Source organism: Micropterus dolomieu, linkage group LG11, assembly GCF_021292245.1.
Source record: "Micropterus dolomieu isolate WLL.071019.BEF.003 ecotype Adirondacks linkage group LG11, ASM2129224v1, whole genome shotgun sequence".
Classification (NCBI taxonomy): domain Eukaryota; kingdom Metazoa; phylum Chordata; class Actinopteri; order Centrarchiformes; family Centrarchidae; genus Micropterus; species Micropterus dolomieu.
This window is the reverse complement of record NC_060160.1, coordinates 2,907,441-2,929,892: the sequence shown is the minus strand read 5'-3', so window position 1 is coordinate 2,929,892 and position 22,452 is coordinate 2,907,441. Positions and strand designations below refer to the sequence as shown.

Genomic DNA, 22,452 nt, shown 5'->3' with positions numbered 1-22,452 from the left:
AAGGATCCATAACTATGTTTTTAAGTGGTGTATAAAGACCTTACATAATAAACCATTATGTTTTTATTACCTCAGAATGAGCCATTTATATCTACAAAACCGCGGGTTCCCCCTTTCATGAACGTCGCCATGTTATGTTGTCATGTTTCTACAGTAGCAGACTCTCATCACTATGTTTAATATGTACGTTAGAAGAAGTAGTAATATAATGCAGGGGTCGGCAAATAATTTAGCATCGGAGCAATATTTTCAACCATTAGATGGTGGATGAGAATATGAGCCATAATACTGACTTACATCAACATGTTGTTCAGTTAGATCAGTTGGTAAAGTGCAGGAGTTGTAACCCAAGGGTTGAGTGGTTGATCCCACCTCAAGACGACCTTTTTTTCCCCTCTATTCAACAAATGGATTCTGCAGCGAATGTTTCTCAGATCACGGCATGTGCTGCACTGTATTTCTTTCGGTGTTTGATCCTCATCCATCAACCTACGGACGCCTTTTCATTTCCCCAGTATCTCCAGGCAGAGGACATTTAGGGGAATCACGTTTTCTGACGGCTCTTTCAGAGGTGTGTCAAGCCGGCTACAGACTCTTTAAATGTCATTCAGAATTTTAGAATAAAGTAAAAGCTCAGTTCAACTCTAATACTGCATTACAGTAAACAAGCTCCCTCTGCCCTTTATTTTGTAGGCAAAACCACCAAAGAGGAAGTGATTATGTGAGTAACTGTTGCTGCCATGACTGTGATCTATTTCAGCACTGCGATCAAAGTATTTATTTTTTTATATTTTTAGCTGCTATCAAAGCACCATAATCTGGCAGCGGGCCAGATATTATTGCTGGGTCACAATAACATATGGTTTTACTTATTAATTAAGTAAATATAATTTCTTAATAAATATACCTAAAGAAACCTCATTTCTTGACTGGCCACTCTCTGCTGTCTCAGAAGAGACTGTGTCAGCCACCGTAGCTGTCCTACGCTCTTTGAAAGTTTAGGGGGCAGTGGTAGACTGGACCGATGGTTGCAATTCACAACCCTCACCACTAGATGCCACTAAATCTTACACACTGAACCTTGTGTAAGATTTAGTGGCATCTAGTGGTGAAGGTTTTGAACTGCAACCAATGCTCATGGTTCATGTGCTCCTCGGATGATCCCATTTCCAGAGTTGTGAAGTTGTTCTTCCGACTTCAGAGTGTGTTCATGTGATCTTAAGTCAAAATGTGGAATCAACATGGATGCTACTACAGAGATGTGTTCACTCTACATGGACAGCAAACTAATTACTTCCAATTAACCAGATGACTACTACTACTAACGTTACTTGTTCTTCTTCTTTGTACGAAGTCAACATGGTGACGAAACGCTCTCTGAAGAGCCTTGTGGGCTACTGTAGAGACATGGCGGCGCAACACAGTCCATCCATGTAAGAGGACTCGGGGTGTATGTAGATAAAAAACGGCTAATTCTAAGGTAATAAAAAAAGTTAGGGTTCATTATGTAAGGTCTTTATACACCACTGAAAACACAGTTATGTATGTTATACTGCATTTATGTCAATAGATCTTCCTAAATATTACACACCGAACCTTTAAGTAAAACATCTGAATACGTCTTCCACTCACTTTTTGTACAGCTGCTTGATAGGGTTTAGTAGAAAAATCTTTTACACTCCTAAAAGTATGTTTTAATATTAATATTAAGAAGGCATATTTAATATGGGACTACGGATGGAAATTAGCTTGTAGCTACAATCCGACATGTTTACATGCATGTATTCCATGTTTGTTCATTAACATGTACTGTCCCAATCAAATGAATAAATAAATAAAAATATTAGTACCATTAGTACATTTCTTACACAGCAGTTGTTGAACTCTGTTTTATGATTGAGTAGAGCAAAAATAAAGCGCCTAATAATTGTCTAGAAATGTCTGAACTTGATAGTTTCCCAGCATTAGCTCATCAAAGACCGTTCTCAGCGTATTATTTTAAGAGAGGAAAAGACAGATCAATGTTATAGATTCTACCAAGTGGTTTTAAAAGTTTTAACGAATCAGTTTGTCAGGATTTAAACACATTCTAGTTTAATGATAAAACATCTAAAGAACCATAAAATCACACAAGAATCGATTCAGTCAAAATCCTCCACATGTTGAGTGGGGATGTTTTCACACGACGGCAGCGATGAGCGACCAGACAGATCGCTGCGAGGCAGACTGCGGCGCTGTGTGTGTGTGTGTCTGACCCCAGTCAGCTTCCGTAGAACTGTGACCTTTGACCTCGTCCTGCTGTGCTGTCTGCCACCAGCAGTTCAGCCCCAGGACATTCACACTCTGGGTCAGTTTCTCTCTCTTTTCTGTTTTATTTGCCTCCATTTTGTTGTTGTTGTCCATCCTTCCTTCATTTCTCACAATCTTTCCTTCCATCGTCTTCACTTGAAACCTCAGTCCTTGCTTACTTCATCTCTTTCTCTCTTGAAGTCCATCTTTCTTCCTCCATTTCTTCCACTGTTACTGTTTCCATCTTTCCGTTTTCACTTTGTCTTCATTGATTCATTCTTTCTTTGTTTCTCTCATTTCCTTCGGTCCCTTCTTCGTCATTAATATAAGAAACCTCAGTCTTTCTTCCATCCACTCGTCTCTTTCTTTATTTATTTGCTTTTCCCCCTCAGTTAACTTGCACTCACTCTTTCAGTTTCTCCTTATTAATTCATGCATTCAGTCTCCTTTTCCTTCTTTGGCCACTGTATTCTTCAGTTCACCGGTGGTGGAAGAAGTTTTCATATCTTGTACATAAGTAAATTAATACCACAGTGTAGAAATACTTCATCACAAGCAAAAGTCCTGCATTCAAGTACCTTCAAAAAAAATAAAATGGGCGGCACAGGGGCCCTAGTGGAAACCATTCACAGCTTCACAGCAAGAAGATCCCGGGTTCAAACCCCGGTCGCCCCGGCCTTTCTGTGTGGAAACTTCACGTTTCCTCCGGGGGCTCCGGTTATCCCCACCATCAAAAACATGTTAGGTAGGTTCTCCTGTACACTGCATTTAAATCTGGAGCTGGTCCCCGGGCGCTGTACAGTGGCCGCCCACTGCTCCCTTCACTGATGGGTTAAATGCAGAAAATGAATCCCGCTACATGTATGTGTATGTGACAAAGTACCTTTAAGTAGAAGTACGCATTATGCAGAATGGCCAATTTGAGAATAATGTTTAATATATTATTGGCATTATATACAGCTGGTTAGCTTGTGATCCGCCCTGGGGATCAATAAAGTCTCATCTTCACCAGTAGTATTACATCATCATTTCTTTGTTGTTTATTATTGCTAAAAAGTAGCAATACAAGTCCCTAAAAATTTTACTTAAAGGATAATTTTGGTATTTTTAAACCTATTTTCACATACATACCATACTGGTGTCGAAATGACTAGTAGGTATAAAAGGTTTTGGAATCCGTGCAGTAGATGCTTCAGCTGGCAGCTTAACCGGCTGCAGTGGCTGCAACGTATTCCTTTGGGGCAATTTGGCGCCACCGACAGACTCCGACTGTTACACCAGGTGTCTGACAACACCATGGAACGAGGGACTCCCGGTGACACCCTTTGTTTTGAAAACGGGAAACTGAAGTCTTGCTCAGGACAATTCACGCTCTGAAACGAGAGAGAGGAGTTTGTTGTGTCTCTCCAACTCTGACTCATGTTTCCGCAGTCGTCCTCCTGCAACAACTCACCTCTCACGAGATCTGAGAATGAAATGACGCGTCGTTTCAACACCAAAATATGTGAAAATAGAGCCCAGGTTTAGAAAGCACTTGAGTAAATTTACTTTCCACAATTGCAATTCATTTTTTTCTTTGTTTGCCTTTTGTTTCTCTTCTTTTCTGTCACTCTGCCGTCATTTTCCCCCTCCTTCCTGTTTCACATCACTCCATCTTTCCTTCCTTCTTTTCTTTTTAACATCCAATTACATCTTCTTTTAAAATGTTTCCTGCTTTTCTCTCTTTCGTACCCTCCTTCCTCGGATGACATCTTAAACACACACGTGATTATACACCACAAAGACACACACACACCTCTTCATCATGTTTAACACACTGCCCTTCTCTTTAAACTTAGTTTGATTGAGTACACACTCCCCCCCTCCCCACACACACACACCCTCCCTGCCTCTCCACAAATTAAAAGTTGAGTCTTGGACCTTGAGAAGTTTCTGTGTTATCGCCGCTGTGACAGACAGATAGCAGTGAGGAGCGGTTTATTTGTCGTCCAGAGCCGCCCTGTCCTCTGCTGCCATTATCTGAACAGCTCCTGTTCCCATTGTAAACAGCCCCGTGCTCATTAAGAAGCCTAATTAGAAAACTCTAATAATAATAGCCTGTGATTGGCTATTGTGTACTCTAAAGATTTCATTTAGAGCGGCAGAGAGCGGGCGGCAGTTTAATAAAACTTAACCAAACGGATCATTTTGCTTTAGTAATAATCCTCCGCCTCAGAAAAGTTCTTTGTTTGCCTCAAGTGGTTTTATTGCTTTTCTTTAAAAAACACTCATGACACTGATTTAATTAATTTGAGCACTTTTACTAAATCCATTGTGACTAATTTTCCCAGTGAGTGTGGAGTTTAGAGGATCTGCTGTATGGAAATCATTTAGCAGGTCTGACAAAAAGACTGAACCTCTTTTTGTTGCCGCACTTTGAGACTGTGAGAGAAAATCCTGAGTTCGGCTGCACGCTAACCCTCCACGTGTTGCTGGTTATCTGATTCCTGGTGTGTTTTGGAAAGCGGTGGAAAGAAAGTGATCTGGGGTCACACAGAGCAATGAGCCAGTCATCAACAAGGAGTCAGCACAGCTGCAGATCGCAGCAAGTTGAGTTTGAGAGGCGTGCGCCAGGTTTGCGCACAGGCTGCAGTCCTTTAGACTTATTTAAAAAATAGTTAGGACTAGAGACTCGAGGTCCCTACTAGATTCAGAAGTTGACAGTAATTTGAGTTTAATACAATGATTTAATGAAAGGAGGATTGAAGAAAGAGGTGAAAGAAGAAGACTGGAGCGTGTACTACAAGAGATTGGTGTGTGTGTGTTTTCTGCCAGATTTGACCTTTGCCTTCTGTCCTGGAGTCCAAGTGACATTTCAAATGCAAATACAAACACGCTTCACCACCGAATCCACACACACACAGTTAGTTTGTCCTTGGGTGGGAGCTGCTGCTGATGGCCGCTATAAATGACATTAAACGTAGGTGACTGTAAACTTAGTAATTATGATAAATCTTAGCGATTATGACGAATTATTCCCCTCCATTGTACTAATAGCGTAATTAGCAACAATAATCAAAGACTTATGATGTTGAAATAAGGGGACGCCGCGGACAATTAGACGGCAAGGAGCTAATAATGGAGAACTTATGGTGTTTTCGTGGAGGGCAGAATTACTGTTCCTTCCAGAAGGACTCTGAAATTTGGGTGTTTTTCTAACTAATTTTTTTCTCTGATGAGAGAAAATTGAAATAAATACCCAATTAACTGCAAGCTTTTCTGTTTGATGGCGTGAATGTGAATGAAATTAAGAGCAGACAGCAGGCAGATTGTTCAAAGGCAAACCACTGCAGGTACTGGCTTGCCCCTTAAAGTCAAATACCATAACTAAAGTTTAACTTGGGAAAAGTTGGAGAAATTGTGCAAGAAAGGACAGAAATACCGAGAAATGTTTTCATCAAGTCTGTTTTTTTTTTTTTTTGTTCTGAACATTTGTTTAGGCAAAGACAGTCTGAACTGTATTGAAGCCCAAAGGCAAAACGCATCATTAGAGCAGCAAAGAACAAAGCTTGAGTTTAGATTCTAAGGGACAAAGAATGTCAATGGCACAAAGAACATGAGGGATGTAAAAACTCATAATTTCCCCTGTCATTTTTCTGTCAAAAGGTGTCATCATTGTGTGGTCATGACGTCTTGAGGAAGGCTTTTGAAATCTCGCCCTCTTGGTGTCTTCAAAAATCACTTTGACTTCAGATATTTTAGACTCTAAATGAAAAAAAAAAAAGAACCAAATTCTCTCGGTGATGGATCTATGGAGCCTCTGTCACTCAAGAACAGTCATTCAAGAAAAGCGCTGTATTCTCTGGAGACATACAAACGAAGGCTGATATTTTAAGTGTCAAATTCGGTTCAACGCCTGTCTCTCCAAAAATATTAATGATATTTTGAACATGTCAATAATCAAACGAGTTTTTAAAACCATTCCGTCAGGTCTGTCACAACGGTGGGTTGTGCTCTCAAACTATTTACCGGCTTACTTACTATACTAGAGGAATACCTTTTTACTGCATGGGTTCTGATATCACAACATGTACTTACACCTAAACGACAAAACAGGTTTATATTATTTATTAATTGTTTATTTGAGAAGGGACAATGTGCAGTGATCAATACTCAAACAAAAAACTAAATGTACCAGAGTTAGCCACAGGCTAGTTTTCATTGGCAGTCGCTTTGCCTGATGCTGTTAGGCATCCTAAAATAATAAAACTAATGTAATTCAATATACAATATGTATGAGCACTGGCAAGTACCAGTCCAGCGACAGCCTTACAGGCCCTTCAGCACGTTACTTAAGTCACATGATGTTTAATAAATGGGGAATGTAAAAAAAAAAAATGACGTTGTTTGGTTAGGCTTAGGAAAAGATTGTAGTTTGGATTCAACTTAGCACATAAAGTAAGTCATGTGACATAAATCTACAAAATGTTATTTAACTTAAAACATGTCAAGTCCTGAGTTTACTTGACTTATCCAACCACCTCATCACATGGACTTTGCTGCTGTTTATACTACATCCTCTGACTTCTTGTGGTACTAGTGGTCATGGCTTAACAAAAAAAGTAAATTTGGGTCGTAATTATTGCTGCATGATCAACCTATATGGCCGTTTTTCCTGGTGAGGACGGACTGGATATCAGGTAAAGTTAATGAGAATCTTTGTTTACATGGCTCGATGTAATGGATAATTAGAGATGTTGGCTTTTTAACGAGGGGAACTGTATTTTAGTTGTAGTTTATTGTTGTATGAAAAACGTTTTAACAACATGATGACACATCTCTGACAACTAAAGTTGACTAAACATCAACAGATGGGAAATTCATGTAAAAGCTGTTTCCAGGACCAGTTCAAATCAAAATTCTGTTTGTTTACATGAAGTCTAAGACACAGTTCTTCTTCTTGTATTTTGTTTTCTTTTGGTGCACCTGGTCAGCAATTTTCCAAGCACCAGATATTATATTTTGCTCTTCAAGCTTCTCAACAAGGGAAAGAGAAAGCTGTGGGTTCAGCCAATACTGGTGAGGCGATGAGAGGATGTTCAGTTTCAGCGGCTGGCAGACTGTCTAAGGTGGCATCATAATGTTTAATTTCTTTAATAGGACTCTATATCTCTGTTGTATCTGAGAGACATGAAGACTCGTGTTCCCGCAATTCACCTTTACATTATGACTTTTACTTAAATATATACGTACTTACCTAAAACCAAAATCAACGATATTGCAACAACTTTTGTTTTTTAAAGAACGCAAGTCAGAGAATCTGTGTATCAGTTTAAAAGTAAGTTTTACGATCAAAAATATGAGTCATCTCCAGCGAGGAGGTTAAAAGGTCTTCAGTCAGCAGATGGAACATAAATGTTCCTATGACCCTGAACTGATGATATGTAATGAAGACACTAAAGTGAGTTTTTCCTCCTCTCAGGGAGACTCTGAATTACACTTATGAGTTATAATTTCCAACCACTCACCCTTCAGAACAGTTTGAGACGGGGAGCCTCTCAGCCTCAGTTTGACTGATATTAGTCAAATTGCGTCATGTGCTTTTAAAGATGACTTTCTGTAAGTGCAAGAGGGCGTTGAAAGCAGCACACAGCTTCAAAGGAAGATCTCTCTCTTCCCAAGGTCATCTCATATTTTAACTCCAATTTTAATACTTTCATGAGCGTGACTGTAATTAAAACGATGGGGTCAGCTGTCTGATATATTACGACAGAGCAGCGAGCGAGGTAAGCCTCAGTTATTAACTTTTTAGCAATTGAGACCGATGAACTTTATGTGAAAATGAAGCGGGTTTTTGCATGTTTTAAGCTGCCTGGAGTCCCTGATGTGTGGAGTTTATCATACAGGACAGTTCACTCAAGACCTAGCCCAATGAGATATGCAACAGGTCAGCCAAGCTTTGGATTTCTCAACATGCTGAACTAGGGTGCATGGGGAACTAGTAAGAGTTATACTCAATATAAAAGTTTAGCCGTGTTTCCAAAACCAAAAACACAAGAGCAAAAGTCACGGATTTAATTGTATTTCTGCACTAACTAAAGCTGCTAATGTCACCCTGCCTGGTACATCCAAGTTACATCCGAGGCTAAAAGCTAGAATATCATTTGCGGCACTCATGCAAAACGGAAAGAACAAAGACAACTCCTGTTATTTTGACATGGAAGCGTTTATCCATTATACTAAGATGGTTACCTCCACTGCTAACTTCTGCACGGCTAACTTCTCTTTTGTTCCATATTTCTAGAACTCGGTCAACAAGTAAAATCACATATCAACAATTTATAGTCCCCTTTAAATTAGTTAAATTGGTTGTACTGGTAATAATACAATATGATAGATAGATAGATATATATGCAATCCATTCCAGTAAATGACTACATGACCTCCTGATAAAGTTAGAAAAACACAAACAGCCAGCCGTAAAACCGCCCCAGTACAAACCATTAGCATATGGAAGGATGAAGTACTGCCCGGAGTGTGAAACTTCACAGAGAAACAAAGTCAGCAGTGATCGATCGGATACTCCCCTGTGCTCGCAGGAAGAGGCAGGTGATGAACGGAGGAATACTGGTGAGGGAGGACGAAAGAAACAAAGACGCTTCAAGGAGGAAGAGACAAAGGTGGAGGAGGAGGAGGAGGAGGAGGAAAAGGCGATGTAAACAAATGGAAAAGCTCAGCCCGACACGTTAGCAGGCGTGGTGTTCGCCAGGTATCGACTGGAATGAAAACTAATGACGAAGGCGCCTGTGGAAATGCATTACTCATCGTCTGGAGTGGAGGCTGCCGTGAATTTAATGTTCAAAAACAACAGATAAACTAACAAACAAAACCCAGCATACAGCCATGGGTTTATAATAATTTCAAAAATTGTCCTTTTGTATAGTTCACTGGTGTAACCATTGGGGAAATTTAAAACTCTAAACTTTACGCATAGGCCGGTGCATTTTCCTAATTTATTTAAATGGGCCCGCTGTGTTGATGCAGCAGGGATGCCAATGCAGAAAGTTCCTGCAACAGACCACAGATCAGATTTGCCCAGTTTCACCTGGTTCAACGTGTGCAGCAACATAATGCAGCGTCATCTGACAAGTTGCTGTGTGTTACAGGAAGCTGTAAAGCTCAGAAACAAGAAGCAGGTAATTGGGCCCGGATGCAGACACTTGGCAAAATCCAAAATTAAACGAAAAGCATTAGTACAAAAAGAACAGAGCAGGGGGGGAACCAAAATACGACATTCACAATATCACAGGGTAGTCCGCAAACACGGGACACACTAGACAACATGAATTTCACAAACCGACAAGAACTAAGGAAACCTATATAGGCTAAGTGAACACAGGTGTGACACATAATCTGACTGAACCGCCTACTCCACTAGTAGTACGTGCTGATGAGGCATAACGTCAGCTCACGGAGCCGTCTGGTCCTAATACCACTCAGACCGCCGTTGACCATGTTTTAAATTAATACAAGAGATATCTGGCTCATTATTGACAGGCTACTGAAACTTAGAAGCACTTTAAATAAAAAATAAAAAATAAACAGAAGTAGTTTGAAAGGGGACTCTTATTGCTTTATTATTTTCATTACTCTAAATCAGTGGTTCTTAACCTGGGGGGTCGCGAGAATGCCACTATAGACACAAAAAATTTAATAAAAAACAACTTAAAAATAACTAAACAGACTATAGTTGTGAATGCAATAGCAAAATATTTTCAACCTCAAAATGGCGTCGGGCTGCCAGAAAGGTTAAGAACGCAGGGCTCGACAATAACGGTGGCCGATGGCCCGGGGCCAATAAAAAGCAACGTCGGGACAGTTGAACTAGCAACTCACTGGCCCGATCGAATGTTGCTACTTCTCATCTGATTTATTACCTCAGTAAACACTTTCATAATGAGTTCATGGTCCCAGTCGCTAGTTTCAAGTCTTCTTCAACACAACATGAGGGCAAATAGCCAATAATGCAGCGTATGTTTAATATAATTTGGTTATAATGTGGTTGCCAGTAGTATGCGGTAGGCGGTTCCGAATACAGCCAGACACCAAACAGACAACTCCAAAATATACCAGGAAGTAAAACTTACAAAGACACGAAGTTTACACGAAGTCTAAGACACAGTTCTTCTTCTAGTATTTTGTTTTCTTTTGGTGCACCTGGTCAGCAATTTTCCAAGCACCAGATATTATATTTTGCTCTTCAAGCTTCTCAACAAGGGAAAGAGAAAGCTGTGGGTTCAGCCAATACTGGTGAGGCGATGAGAGGATGTTCAGTTTCAGCGGCTGGCAGACTGTCTAAGGTGGCATCATAATGTTTAATTTCTTTAATGGGACTCTATATCTCTGTTGTATTTGAGAGAGCTGTCCAATCGAATACAGGCAATCATACGTTGGAGATCACGCCATAATTCAACCGTTTACCTCGCAAGTAAAATTATTACTGCCTTTCCACGGCAGTTCTATCTTTCCTCATAATATTATAAACTGCTGTGCAGTGTTGCGGACTTCCTGGACATAATGTCATTGTTTCACCCACACCTGAAACGACACGCCGCACACACCGCAGACCCCTGCGTTTTTAACAATGCAGGGCTGTTTTCAGTCTGTACGGAGAACAACAGAGGATACGAAGGAAAGGCGATCAGGGGAAAACAAGACACCCGTTGTTCTCCAGTATCTCATTGTATTGACGATTCAATCAAAAGAGTTTCATGTCCTTCCAAGAGTTTAAACACTCACCTCACATCGTCTGTGAGAGAAATGAACAGGCCTGTTACCCTGGACACCTGATATAAGCCCCACCTCCTCCTGGGAAACACTCATACAAATTCATACCTCCTGCTGGCCCCTCCTCCTCCTCCTCCTCCTCCTCTCTCTTCCTCCAGACAAATTAACATTAAAGAACACATACATGAATCCTAATCCTTCTGGACACATTATCATTTGGGATCACTCCTTCAAATTCATACATGTCCGTCTGAAACCTCTCCCTCCCTTCCCTCCCTCTCTTTCTTTGGACAAATTAACAATGCTAAGCACTCATGCACATTCAAACACGTCCCTACATCCCTTGCCTCTCTTTCTCTTTCTTTCCATCTCTCTCTCTAGACAAATTAACATGGGAGAACAAACACTTTTGTCCTCATCCCCTCCTCCTTTCTCTCGCTCTTTTTCTCTCTCTGGTCAAATTAACTTTGGGAATCACTGAGACTTTCATATGAAACCCTGTCGCTCTTTTTTCTTCTTCAATGTCTTCATATCTTTCTATCTTTGGGGCAAATTAGCACTGGGAAACACCCAGCCATGTTTTAGATCTTCTCCATTTCTTTTCTTTCTCTGCAGACAAATTGACATTGACGACTACATATATGTCCTCTCATCCTTTCCATCTCTAGTTTGGTGCATGGGGAGGCTCGGTTAGAGGTTTGCAGAAAGTCAAAAGAGGGGGAAAAAAAGAACAAAAACCTCAAATCTGGAACTCCAATTAATTTAAAGCCCCACCTCACCCATCACCAGCACCAATCAGCCAAGAATAAATCCGCAGCAGATCTAATTACCGCGCCGTCTCCGAAGACCCCGGCCGCCGCGAAGCCAATCTCCCCTCCTTGTTTGAACAGGCTGATGAACTAAGGGACTCGATGGATATCAAGTCATTTTGTTTAATTTATAAATGGATTTTCCCCTAATACTTAAATTATCATCAGCATGAGAAAGAGAAAGAGAGAGTGAAGCACAATGAAAACCATTTGGAAGGTAAAAAGTCTTGAACATGTGGTGCAGGAGAGGATGGCGGGATAAAAGGATGGAGGGATAGAAGAAGGCAAAAGCAAATAATTCCAATGAGGAATGTGTCCTTTCCCAGTTTATAGCAGAGTTGTTATTAAGAGGCACGCATGAGGGACGCCGAGCGTAGAAAGCAAAAGCCGAATCCACGACATTTTGGGCAATTTAGAATCCGTCTGGATGTATTTTATAGGTCCCAAAAAGACGACATGTGCGGGGAAAATAAGAGGACTTATGGTCACCCTATATAGTATATATGAAGCTGCTAGCATAGCTTAAGCATAAAGACTGGAAAGAGGGGAAAAAAACAAAAAACAGATAATCCAACCAACAGCTCTGAAGCGCACTAGCTCCTTTCAGTCTTTATGCTAAGCTAAGCTAATCAGCCGCTAGCTCTAGCTTCTTATTTAACGGACAGACATGAGTGATATCGATCTTCTCATCTAACTCTTGGAAAGAAACCCAAATACCTTTGTTTTATTTTATTTTGGCTACGTTACGCAGCTGTAAGAAGGCAGTTCTTGTGATATCCTTGATGTGCGGCTCAAAGGTGAGAGGGATCATAAAAGGTATTTCTGACTGTATGGCTCTGGGCAACAAGCGACATTTCAGCCTTGTGGGTATTCAAATGTACATCCAGCGATGGACCTCTGTATTCTGTATACAGTATGTATCCATGCATCACCTTCTACTTACCCCTCCTTCACTCCCTCCTGACCTTCTCCTTCTATCATCCCTTCACTTGACCTTTTATTTCATCCCTTCTTCCACTTTTACAGTTCAGTCTTTCCTGAGACCATTTTTCTCCTCCATCTTGCTCTTTTCCCTTCCTTCCTTTTCTCTTCTGTCCTTTTCTACTCCTGTTTCTGCTTTTCCTATCCCCTAGTTTTTCCTCTTCCATCTTATATGTTCTTTCTCGCCTTCATTTTTTATAGTCTGACAAAAAACAAAACATCTCTCTGGATTGTGATGACAGAAACAACTCCCTCTATCCATTATCCTTTCTTTCATGTCTTGTGTTTTGATATCGACAAGTGTAGGCCCCATATTTGGTCATGATGCCTTGTGGGACAAAGACAAATTTCCCCCGCACTTCCCACCTTGGCTCCTCCCCTCATACCCTACCTGGTTCGGGCGTCTCAGAGTGAGACGACGACGAAGCCGAGGACGCCCCGTCTTCGTTGACGGCTCCCTGGGACAGAGACATGCCTCTGCCGGGAGGAAGCTTCATGCCGAGCTGCTCTGCCATCTCCACGTGATCACCAGGGTGGATGTAGTCAAACGCACTGCTGCCAGTCAGCTCCACCTGCAGAAATAAAGAAAGTGTTGCTCATCTTCTAATACGTCACTGTTCACACCATGTACGGCCATATCATGGTTAAAACATCCTAGTTTGTCTGAAGATTCATGTGTTTGTAGCTTTTCTGTTCTCAGCATTGTTAAGGGATGTTATTCTTTACTCTCTCATCTCCAGCCAATCTCTTCAGATTCCTTCTCATTTACAACCTTCTCATCTTTAACCTCCTCCTTCATTTTCATTCCTTCATTTCCTTTCTCTTCATCCTTCTCTTTTGGCTCTCTTTCTCATCTAATGTGTCATCCTATTCCATCTCTTCCCGTCTACCATTTCTTCTTCCTCCCTATTTCTTTCTCTTTTACTGCTTTTTCTTACTTCTTCTACCTCAATTTTTTTCTCCTCCTCCAAGTTTACTCTGTCCTCCTTCTTGCTTTTCCTCTTTTGTAAGCACTGCTTCTTCTTCGCCATACATCTCTATTAATCTGCTTGTCCTGCTCCTCGTGTCTCTTTCACGTTCTCCATTCAGCTTGTTCACATCCTTTCTTTCCAGCTCTTTCTCCTCCTCCTCTAATCCATCCCTCAGCGAATCAGCAGCGTCTTTTTTTTTTCTCATGGAAATGGATAAATAAGCTTCTTCTTATTATTAAATAAATACAGAGTCCCTTCACCTTAAAGACTCTCATTAGTGGAGATAGAAGCGGATTTGTCTTTGTTAATTGAGGATGAGACGAGAGAGCGGCGCCAAAACCACAGCGTTACACTACACACAAACACACCAATGCACAGATTCATGATGTCAAGGTTATAAATACACACAAACACTTTAACTTTTTGTGTACTGAACACATACAGTACACTCACAATTAAGTGCACCTTTTTTAACGGGATCATGTCACAGATGTGCTCTACGGTTTAACGCGTGTGTTTTCATTGGTAACAAACACATTGTGCATATTTATTTCCACACGCTAATCTGGTTATGTGCTATACAAGTGTGTGTGTGTGTGCGTGTGTTCAGCTTTTTGGGGGTCCACTGGGACTAAGGGGATTACATGGGTGTAATCCCTTTAATAAGAAATCCCTTTAAGGCAATTTAGTCCCCTCATAAATTCTCATCTGGAGCAGAAAGTGATGATTAAGAAATGAGAGCGATCACTGAATCACACACACACACAGGCCTGCAGACCCTGGTGCACCATGGGAGTTAGTGTTCATGTTTACACGTTACAGTGCTAATTGGATCTACATTGTTCTTCCTCGAAATAACACGCCGACTTTTAATCAATTAAAACTTGGCACAACTATTTTACATAAAGTCACTGGTGAAGCTAATTACACACAGAATGATGCAGAGATGGAATTAGACATTCAGACAGTTACTGCAACACTTTAAAAGAATTATCATACAGTAGACCGGGGAAAAGCTCATTACTGAAGACTAATATGTACCAGTCTTAAGTGCACAGACCAGTCATGCTCCAACTATTTCAGTGAGACTAATGGCACAAGTTCCACTTGTTAGCAAAATGCTGAAAGAAGTTGAAATTCAGTAATGAGTGAAGGAGCGTCACATCAGTTGATGCGTGTAATGTGTGTGTTGTCCTTTAGTCTAAGCCCTGAATAAAGTATAAGTATCCATTTAAGTGTCGGCGCTATGTGATGTTAAAGTATAAGTTGAAGCACTGGAAAGAGTTGAAACTGAAGTGCAAGCGATAATTTGAGCTGGAAGTGTCAGCTCAAGTGTAAGCAAATTAAGCACTAGTTTAGATTAAGAGATGAAAGCAGTGGGATTGTCAGTTGACGAGTAAAAGATGAAAGCGGTTAAATCCTCTGTTGATTAGTAAAAGATGAATGCAGCCGAAACGTCAGTTGGCGTAAGCAATAAAAGTGGTGAAATTTCAGTTGAGGTGCAAGAGCTGAAAGCAGTTCATGAGTGTAAAACCTTAAAGTAGTTCAACTGTCGGTTTAAGAATAAAACTCTGCTCAAATGTCCTTTAATGTAAAGGGTGAAAGCAGTTGAAGTGTGTGAAATTGACAGCGATGAAAACACAGTAAATTAATTAGCGTAGTCTGTGAAGATTCAGGTCATAGTTATCCAAGGATGGTTACAATCAAGGGCAACTGGAGTTGCCTGAAGATACTTGAAGAGGTTTTGCCCTCTAATCCAAGAGGCTTCTTCAGTTGACTCCCAGTCATTCATTCATTCAGCAAAAACCAGATCCCTTTTTTTAAAACCCAATTGGGTCATATTGGAGAAACTGAACAACCACTATAGAAATGCAGGGTTCAACACAAAAGGGCCAACTCCTCAAGTCTAGGCTCAGCAGTTTACATACATTGAGGACAATAAGGTACATATTATGGACCAGGAGGACGGATATGGTTTGAAAGAACCAAGTGTTATCCATCACCTTGATAACGACCCCAAAGACATTAAATGACTCCTGACCAGCCAGTCAGAACTGAAGAAGCTTCTTGGATGAGAGTCGAAACATCAAGTAACTTTAATCAAGTCCAGTTGCCCTTGGTTTTAACCTTTCGTGAATACTTACACTATTGAAAGGCTTTAGAGAAGGGCTGGACAATACGGGCAAAAATTTTATGGCAATAAAATATTTTACACCGTTCGATGTCGATAATTATCACGATAAACGTCAAATCATTATTTATTTCAAGGTAAAAAGGCAGATTTTTGCTTTTTTAAGAAATCAGATGGTTAATTGTGGTTTTAAACGTTTTTCTTCATGGTCAGAAACACTTGCCTAACAGTGGATCTCTTAAATATGGGGAAGAGGTGGAGGGGGTGATGGTGCAGTGGATAAGACAAATGTCTTTTGTGAGAGACAAGAAGACACTTAACCCCTCGTTGCTCCAGAGGCGTGCTACCTCTGACATATACAGATACATATTTATACATATGCATATATAAATATGCTTGAGTAATGAAGTAAAATCCTTTTTCAGTCCATTTTTCTCAACAAAATGAACATCTTAATAGAAAAATTAAGTGCTTATTGATTTGTGATTCAAGTTAATTTATTGACGATATATTGGACATTTGTTATATTGTTATTGAGGAAAATTACATTGCGATAATTATCATTACTGATTTATTGCCAAGCCCTACTTTAGAGTTCAGTCATTGATGAATGGGTGACTGTGGCTCAGGAGGTAGAGCGGGTTGTTCCTCCAAGCTGCATGGCAAGATACTGAACCCCAAGTGGCTGTTCCACCAGTGTATGAATGTGTGTGAATGTTAGTTTCTGTTTGAGCACTTTGGCTCAGTGAATGAATGTGTGTGAATGGTGAATGCAGATGTAAAAGCGTTTTGAGTGGTCGAAAGGCGCAATACAAATACGGAGCATTTGCATTTACATGAATAAATGTCTAAATGACTCAATGTCTGCTGTTTGCTTGCTACAACATCTTTACCGTCATGGGCTGTTTTATACTTTGAACACCTAATGTGAGTCAAGACATTCACATTGTGCTCAATCTGAATGTCCGTTAAAAAACGATTTAAACGCCAAATGTGACAAAGCTGACACATGCCAACATCTGACAGTATATTCCTGCACAGATGCCTCCATGGCAAAGTGCAAGATGTTGACTTGGCAAATACACACAGTGACCAAAACACGTGTTGAGGATGTACGGCAACCTGAGGTTTTTAATCAGCCAGAAACTTTGGCAACCACAACCACTATACATCATGTTATCCTTCCAGTCTTTTACACAGAGGTTGGCCAAGTGATTTAATACCATTATAATGTTTTTTTCTTTCCCCAGATGCTTCTGTCTTTACGGGGACAGCAGACAAAATGCATGATACAGAGACAGGACACACCTAAGGTTCCAGCCTTGTCAAATATTTATATAGTTTTACTTCATATAGTGTACCTCAAAGCAACCTTGAGCGAGGCAATGTTTCTGTGCAATCAACAATTAAAGTGTGTGTTGAACCTTCCCTTTACCACAACAACAACAACCAATTTCATATAATTGATAGAGGAATAACAATGAGGACAATTAAAGCACCAACACGGTGTTGATATGTGTAGCTGAAAAGAGCCCTGATGACCTCCACGTGGAAAACTCAACACTCCACTCAGGTTGTTCAGTTTTGACGTTGTTTGTCTGTTAAGAGTCTTCAGATAAAACTTATTAAAACACAACAGACACGCTGGCTTTATCGCTTCACTCGCCCTTGGAGACAAGGACATCGCGTGACATAAGACAATAAGAATGACGGTGATAACCATGTCCACAGAGAGAGAGAGACAGAGAGAGACAGAGAGAGAGAGAGAGAGAGAGAGAGAGAGAGAGTGAGAGTGAGAGTGTGTGTATGCTTTGTGGATGTGACAAAATTTTAAGCCAGTGTGTGTGTTTATATCTGTCCTTCCTCTCTTATCAGTCTGTTTTCCATATTTTAGGATTTGTCTGCGTGTGATGGAGGAGGCTCCTGTCAGCTGTAATTACATTATCCTATTGTTGTTGGTGACATAATAAATAATAAATAGATAAAATAAATAATATATATTTTGCTCAATTCAAACAAAAAGACTTAAAAACAAAACTGTAAAGTTATCTGTTAAACGTTAACTGTTCAATTATTTTCATTATGGACTAACCTGCCGACTATTTTCAGGATTACTCAACTAGTCGTTTGGTCTATGAAATGTCAAGAAATTGTGAAAAATTATGAAAATTTTCCAACGCACACAGTGACATTTGCTTCTTTTGTTCAACCAACGGTCCACAACCCAAAGACTCTTCATTTACTTTCATAAATGACAAAAATAGCAGCAATCCTTGCATTTAAGACGACAAAACAAGCAAAATGTTCAACATTTTTGCTTTAAAAATGACTGAAACAATTAATCGATTATCAAAATAGCTGTCGATTAATTTTCTTTCGATCGACTAATCGATTAATCGTTGCAGCTCTACTTTTTACCTCAATAATAAATGATTTAATTTTAATTCAGTAACTGACTTTAACAGCTTTATAGGTCTTCTGTTCATGTTCAAAACTTTCTGCACATTCAGAATCTCCCCCACATATCCGTGTTCTCCGACATGTCCAGAAAAACACGTCACGTTATGAGATTAACATCGTTATTTAATGAGAATTATTTTTTAACAGTCTACCTGACTTTTACTCTGCTGTGCTCCCATTCAGACCGTACTGAATGAGACAAGTGCAGTGCGCTTCATCTGAGGTACAAACTGAAACCGAAACTACCGCCAGGAATCCACTGACTCCCGACTACGGTACATTACGGCTGCGCCACGGTTTTGATGCGTCCACAGCCCGGCGTCAAAGTCCACTGGAAGCATCTCAGCGCACACAAGAGGCCTCCACCTCAGTTAAACACACCGGCTTGCCCCACCTCTCTCCGTCTACTCCCTCTTTCTCCATCAGCAGTAGGTTTTACAAAGTCGCCTGAAAGACACAGAATTTGTATTTCTCCACCCGCGATCCGTTATCACGGCAGCAGCTGAGCCGCCTGTGGGCTTGTTAACGACGCAGCCTATCAAACAACCGAAACCAACATCTGCACCCTGTGTGTTCACTGCTGCTTGTAAAATATCCACCGCGACGTCTGTGCCAGTGAACACATGCACATGACACGACCGCTATCCCCCGATGACATCGTCCATCCCGATGTTTCAATGTAGACATCGCCCGACCCTACCGCTCTGGAAACAATATTAAATTCTTCACCCCTCTCTGTACCCTAAATGACAGTAACATCCTGGTTCATAACGAGACAGTCCTCACAAGAAAGAATTGCATTTGTTTTCTGCTCAAATGCCTAAAATTCCTTGTGCTTCCTCGTCTCAGCCCTTCTCCTGACAGTCTTCACTCTCAGACCCTGTTCGGTCCCTCCAAGATTTAATAATTCAACTATAATTCTAAAGTTTGCAGTTTTTACCTATTCCTACAATTTAATCGCCACAAAACACCCCAAACCATCACAACTTCAATTGCAATGTCACAATCACAAAGCCAGGCCTAAGTAAACACTGCGAATAACGCCAGCAACCACCATTTGCTATCACATAATGATTGTTTCTGTGGATGTTCAGCTTGACGACTTTGTGTTAAAGATTTGTTCATTCATGTTAATGCACACCTCTACAGGTTAGTAAGAGTAAGGTAAGTTATATGAGCCTCCTGCTCAGAATGAGTGAAAGAAAAACAGAAACCTCTTTTGTCTTATTGTGAGGGAAACAACAACAAAGCCCCGAAAAACAAAAAACAGCAAATAAAAGACATGAAAACTGAAGCGTTGAATTCCCATTAATCAGCTTCTCACTCTCTGGATCACACTTTAATTAATATGGAAACGTTTTAAAGCCACACACACACACAAATAACGGATGGAAAATTCCCCTCACACACACACACACACCTCAAAACAGTAAAAAACCTCCGTGTGACTTTGCAAAGTACTAATCAAATAAATTGATGTTGGCTCGCAGGGTTCAGAATTAATTACAGCATTAAACATTAGCTAAGTGGGGTAATATTCCAAGTTTGATAGTGCATAATTACTCTGCTGTTAATCATTCATGGGGCGTCGGTTAGACCCGAGGAGAAACGACGGACACGAGCAAAAAACTTTGCAGAGTAACTTCTTTTCCTATTTAAATGATGAACAAAATCAACATTTCAGATCCTGAAATCTTCATTTTCTGCACTTGAGGGTTGTATTTTTTGATAACGGTAAATAAGCAGCTATCTGCTCTAATACCTAAAAATACTTTCAAAATGTAATATCACAAAGTAACTTACAAGGTGAAGGTGAGTGGAAAGGTGATATTTTGTTACTACTATTCAGAAGGTCAAGATTGGACTTTTATATCACTTGATTTTAATAGAAACCTTATTAGGCTTCAAACCGCGTAGCAGTAGAACTATCTATGTTTGTATGTTCCCATGAGCTGGAATGAGCTAGAAACATGAAACTTGGGGGAATAACTGGAAGGAGCCCGTGTTTTGCTGTGAGCCGGTTGTTTTATGGTGTTAGTGGACTGCATGTCTGTAGTACGAGAGAGGCTCGGGAGCGCGCACAGGGCTGAATCCGACCCGGAGACCTCACATTAAAAGCAGAATAGTGGCTGATGCAAGCAACGGAGAAAACAGGCGCGTGCTTCATTTCTAAGTGAGTTTTGAGCCCACTGACAATAAGGCAATGAAAATTTGATTTATTCAAGTCAAAAACTTAAATATAGCCCCTTTAATGTTCATACAGTATAGCACACGTGTGTGTGTGTGTGAGGATCAAGCTAGCCTCCAGTTGACAGGACTAGTGTGTTATTGGTCAGATGAATGGGGACAAATCTCTATTGTCAGGTCAGTAGCATGAACACACACACACACACACAAACAAACACACAGACACACACACACACACACACACACCCATATCCAAGACACTTTCCTTGTCAACAGCTCAGAGGATGACAAATGAACGGTCCATTATGAACTGTTTGCCACTATGTGTGTGTGTGTGTGTGTGTGTGTCAGCCGGGCCCTGATAGATGGTGATTTATTAGGCAAAACAAAACACAGAACACTGAAAGCAATCACATCATCTGGATGAGAGAGAGAGAGAGAGAGAGAGGTGAACAGATATGAGAGATGAACTAATATATCATTTATAGTAAATTTAGTTTATGCTTTGAATGTTTAAATGTGTAAAATCTGTTTAATTCACTGCCCATGTTGTTTATAAATGTGGCTCTGACATTGTAGCCGTGTCGCCTGCACAGTGAAGAAGAAGGTCATAACCAGATTGTTGTTTCAAGTTTTATGTGGGGTGGAGGCTGACATGTTAAACACCAGCAGAGGGCCATCAACACCTGGCAGTCAATGCACAGTTTGACGCAGTGTGCATCAAAACATGCAGCCTCTTCTTCTCACTACTCAGTCAAGTTGAAACATCCAGACGTCATATTGCTGGGATCAGATTTAGTCATGGCTGTCAATCAGAGGGAGTGAAGGTAACAGACTACTCGCTGCTTTTCTGGATAGGACAGAGAAATATCCCGAAAGGTTAAACCCGTGATGATGCACGTCAAGACAGTACCTGTGTCTGCGCTAAAAAATAAATTAAGACTTTATGGATCCACACCAACCCGTTCTCATTTAGTATCGTCACATATGGACGCTTGGCTGTGCCTTTAACGGCCCTGGGTAACCTTTAGCGTTGTTTTTGCAACGTCCAGTTACAACAAAACGTCCAGTTAGGTTAGGTTTAGTCAAACATCATGGTTTGGGTTAAAATAACTACGTTTCTTAGACACGTTAAGTAGCATTACTCATGTATGTTAACTTACGTAACTTAAGTAAAAAGAATGTTGACGTGAACGTAAACTGGTCTCCTAGGAGAAAGTCCAGTGTCTGACCCGTCCATCGACCCCAACCACCTCTTTACTTGGACTTTTCTGTTACTAATACTTTCTTTTAGCATTGAACAATGCTGCTAAAAGTGCCTCCCCGGGTGCTTTGAGCTATTGCGCTAAAGGACGCCATACACGTTGACCCCAGATGCCGAAGGACATGCCAAAGCGTAGGTATTTGACTCCGTGGGAATGAGAACAGGCTAGACATGCACAATCCAAATTGTATTACGCCATGGACTGTACGAAGTGTTTATATATGTGTGAACTAATGCAATATAAACAAAACTCAGGGTGCTTGTGAGACTATTCAGCTTTTTACATGGAAAACAAAGGTTGCGTTTTTTGATGCATGCTGCTCAAAAGGTGGTTGCCCTTAACTGTGAAGGTTTATTTATTCTACCTATAACCAGGGTAAACGTTATGGCTGCATTTAGCGCTTTACAGTTTGCCACTCACACACTGATGGCAGCGCGCTACAATGCTAGCCAACATGTTGATAAGTACAGCTGGGGATCAAACAGCTAACCCTGAGAAAAGATCGCAAGTTATGTTACGTACCCGACGTGACTTCTGTTATGTACGTTCACTCACGTACGTTACTTAAAACAGGGCTCGACAATAACGGTGGT

At 40.6% G+C, this 22,452-nt stretch overlaps 1 protein-coding gene across 1 annotated transcript in view; it reads right to left on the bottom strand.

Moving 5' to 3' along the window:
- The window catches only part of LOC123979363 (neuronal PAS domain-containing protein 3), a 197,576-nt gene that overhangs the window by 51,542 nt on the left and 123,582 nt on the right, over window positions 1-22,452 (bottom strand). The window contains exon 5 of the mRNA XM_046063268.1: window positions 13,237-13,417. Within this exon, the coding sequence (XP_045919224.1) occupies window positions 13,237-13,417 (181 nt within the window). The remainder of the gene's footprint in view (window positions 1-13,236; window positions 13,418-22,452) is intronic.